At 48.3% G+C, this 3,200-nt stretch overlaps 1 protein-coding gene across 1 annotated transcript; it reads left to right on the top strand.

The window, feature by feature from the left end:
* Positions 1–279: 279 nt before the first annotated feature.
* On the top strand, positions 280–2,574 carry E1B28_006906 (uncharacterized protein; the record flags this gene model as incomplete). Its single annotated transcript, XM_043151610.1, has 4 exons — positions 280–419; positions 482–1,337; positions 1,392–1,961; positions 2,035–2,574. 4 exons carry the CDS (start codon positions 280–282, stop codon positions 2,572–2,574), a joined length of 2,106 nt encoding a protein of 701 aa, XP_043009690.1.
* Between the last annotated feature and the right edge of the window lie 626 nt (positions 2,575–3,200).

Here is a 3,200-nt window from a genome sequence, read left to right as displayed (position 1 = left end):
CGCCACGAGTTCGTGCATACCACTAATTCAATCCGTTGAATGGGGATTATCATGGCCCGACAAAGGACCGCCACGGACCGCGATCTTGGCATCTTTCTTTGTCAACGCTGGTGGTGGCGAGGACAAAGGAGGGGGATATAAAGGACAGACCGGCACTCCGTATGCCACTCGCGTACTTCCTCTTCTCTCCCTCACGTTCAGTCCGGTACTGAGCAAATTCAAGTCTCTTTCTATAATCCAGTCACTCTAATCTTGTCCTCACTCCAAATCTTCCTCGAGATGAGTTCTCAATTGGCACCTGGAGCACCCAAACCATTCGGATCGACCACACAGAATCCTAACTCCAATGGTCCTATGCACCAGCCTCCTTCATTTGGGCCTCACCCAGGTTCATCCAGTGATCCTCAGATTATGTCGATGTATGTATCAAACTTGGTATAACCGATATCGAAAGTTAACTGATGTTTCAATCGTTACTAAGTGGTCATAGTAATGTGCAACAACATACACATCCTGGGGTTACCTTACCCGTACACCACGCTCCTTTATTTGCGAATCTTCCTTCCTCATCTGGCGCTTTTTTCCCAAACCGCAATCAGCCTGCACGTCCCACCCCTTCTCTTATACCTAACCAATCTGAACCTTGGCATTCCCGTGATCTTCCTCCGATCCCTCCTCCTAGTCCTTCTGTCGATAGCACGATGAGCGATGGATCAAACGACACTATCACACCAACACACACAAGCGACGCAGGACAAACAGCTGGTTCTGGCCAATATATGTCACCCACACATTCAGGCTCGGCTCCTCTGTCACAACAACAGACGATATCTTTCCCCTCTCAGTCTCTCAATGCTCAGCATGCACCATCGCTACCGGCTCCCGCCTCTCATCCTTCTCACATACCCCCAAACCAACCTCTCGGCTCCAATGCACAGTTTCATGACCCCTCGAACAACCCTAGCGCCCACCAAAATGGTTCTGCGCCCTACGATCCAAACGTGGGGACTAGTGTCCCTCCCTCTTTCTCGCAGCCCCACCAGACTGCGCCGGAACCGAATGTCCAGGCTGGTCCTTCTGGTTCCTCCTCCAATCAGGATTGCGCCTTGCCTTCGGACCAAGGAAATCAAGGAGCATCATCTTCCAGCAACAAGGGGAAAGAAAAGGAATTGGATCCAACAGAACTGCTGAGAGAAATAGCAGACTCATTCAACCGCCGTCAAAAAGGTACCGGCAAGAGGTCCGAAACCCTATCCAACAAGGTTACGAAGAAAAGTCCAGGCGAACCCTATCGCCTTGTGAAGGAAGATCTCGATTACAACCAAAAGAAGCTCTTGGTAGGTTCTGCTAGCTTGCCTCAATTCAAATCTTCGTCCTCATTATGTTCCTAGGTTTGCTTGTTCCTTTGGGTGCGAATCTTATGGGGACTCTTGACTGTTGACCAATGTCCTACAATCCCTCTCCCCGCTGATTTGGATGTGTTTGATTCCCGATTCTCGACCAAGCGTGAGGTTGAACAGGCTCGTAGTTCTGCTCCCCTTATTGATCCAAGGCTTGTCTCATTGACATCACGTGTCGAATTGATTGCGCGACGCCGTAAAAACTCGACCTCCGTCCACGCAACCACCATTCCTGAAACCAACTTTGACCACATGCGAGTTTTACTTTCACAATTTGGACTCAAGCACTGGCGTGTTCATCTCGCCTCGACACCCGATTCCCTTTACAACAAGGCCTGTGAACTTATCGTGCTCGACTCGTTTCGGCAAGCCATTCTAAGCGGAGCTTTCAAACACATGGACTATCCGTCGAAACTCGCTTCAAGTCGGGACCTCCATCAAAGGTTGTATTATCACGTTGTTTTTCATTACTTCTATGGGATTTGGACGTCGGAGCAGAGTAGCCCAGGCAGGAATAGAACGAGGAATGAGACTAATGCCATCATCAAGAACCGGTTAAGAGTGCGTAATCTCGAGGCTTACACCAGTAATCAAATTTAACTCTTCCCGCTTCCCCACCTTAGCTCGCAAAAAGTTTCTGGTTGACAACGGCTACCCCGAGCGGTATCAAATTCTAGCCGATCCTAAAGCTACGTCTGACGATGAGTACGATCCGTCGACGGAGGAATTCGAGGTCAAGAAGCGGCCAGAACGCTCACAAGCGGCAGTGATTTGGTATCGACACCTTGACGAGGTAATGGGCTTAGGTGGCCAGTTCAAAAGATCGAAACGAAGGCCTCAACACGCACCCCTTGTTCAAAAGCCCACAGTCTTGCAAATGTACCCAACCGGCATGCCCCTTGATTATTTCCACCCCGAGTACTACAACCAACTGCCTGTCCATGCGAGGAAATTAGCTGTCCTAGGCGGGGAAAATGAGGATAACAAGTTGAAGGGAAAGTTACGCCTGCCTTTCCTCGAGGATCCTCGACTCTCATTTGCAACCCAGGATGCACAAATTGAATTCATGGAGAAAAAGATGTCGGACGAAAAATTCTTTTCCGAGCGATTCATGAAAGTGCTTGGTTCCTATGCTTTGAACGGCGAGTATGATTCTGATGTGGAGATGTCCTGATGATGCCTAGATTACATGTAGTTCTTTGAAGTAGCGTCCGACATGAAAGAGACAATATCATTATGGAAATGAAATCTACGCAGTATTGATATCGGAGCTCAACTTTATTGCGCAGAGGAAAGACACCATGTTGAATAAAGGGCTCTTGAAGAAAGCATTCGTATAGATCGGAGCTCGACATGTTGTGCTCTTTGTGATGAAGAAAGATGGGGGTCCTTGGAGAAAGGGTTTGTATTGAAACCGGAGTTCAACTTTCAAAGGCATGTTGCGCTCTCATCAAAGAACGACATTGTTGAAGGTCTAAAGGGTTGGGTCCTAATTGGGTGGAAGAAAGGGATCGTATCAAGACCGGAGATCAACTTCCAAACATGCGCTGCGCTCCTCTAAACACGTTGCGCTCTTTTCAAAGACACGTTGCCGTTACATCGTATCAAAGAAAGGGTCCTTGGAGAAAGAAAGTGGGTGGAAGAAAGGGTTCGGTTCTTGGAGAAAGGAATCGCTTTGTAAAAGAGAGTCAGGTCGCAAAGGAGTTGAAATGTCTAGAAAGATTTAAGGTCTGCCGAAAACTTCATATACACCCTGTTACTTCCCTCTCTCTCCACCTCAGGCTAATTGTTTTGCGCCAC

This window comes from Marasmius oreades, chromosome 4, assembly GCF_018924745.1.
Source record: "Marasmius oreades isolate 03SP1 chromosome 4, whole genome shotgun sequence".
Taxonomy (NCBI): Eukaryota; Fungi; Basidiomycota; class Agaricomycetes; order Agaricales; family Marasmiaceae; genus Marasmius; species Marasmius oreades.
The sequence above is the reverse complement of the archived record's forward strand: the minus strand, read 5'-3'. Positions and strand labels throughout refer to the sequence as shown.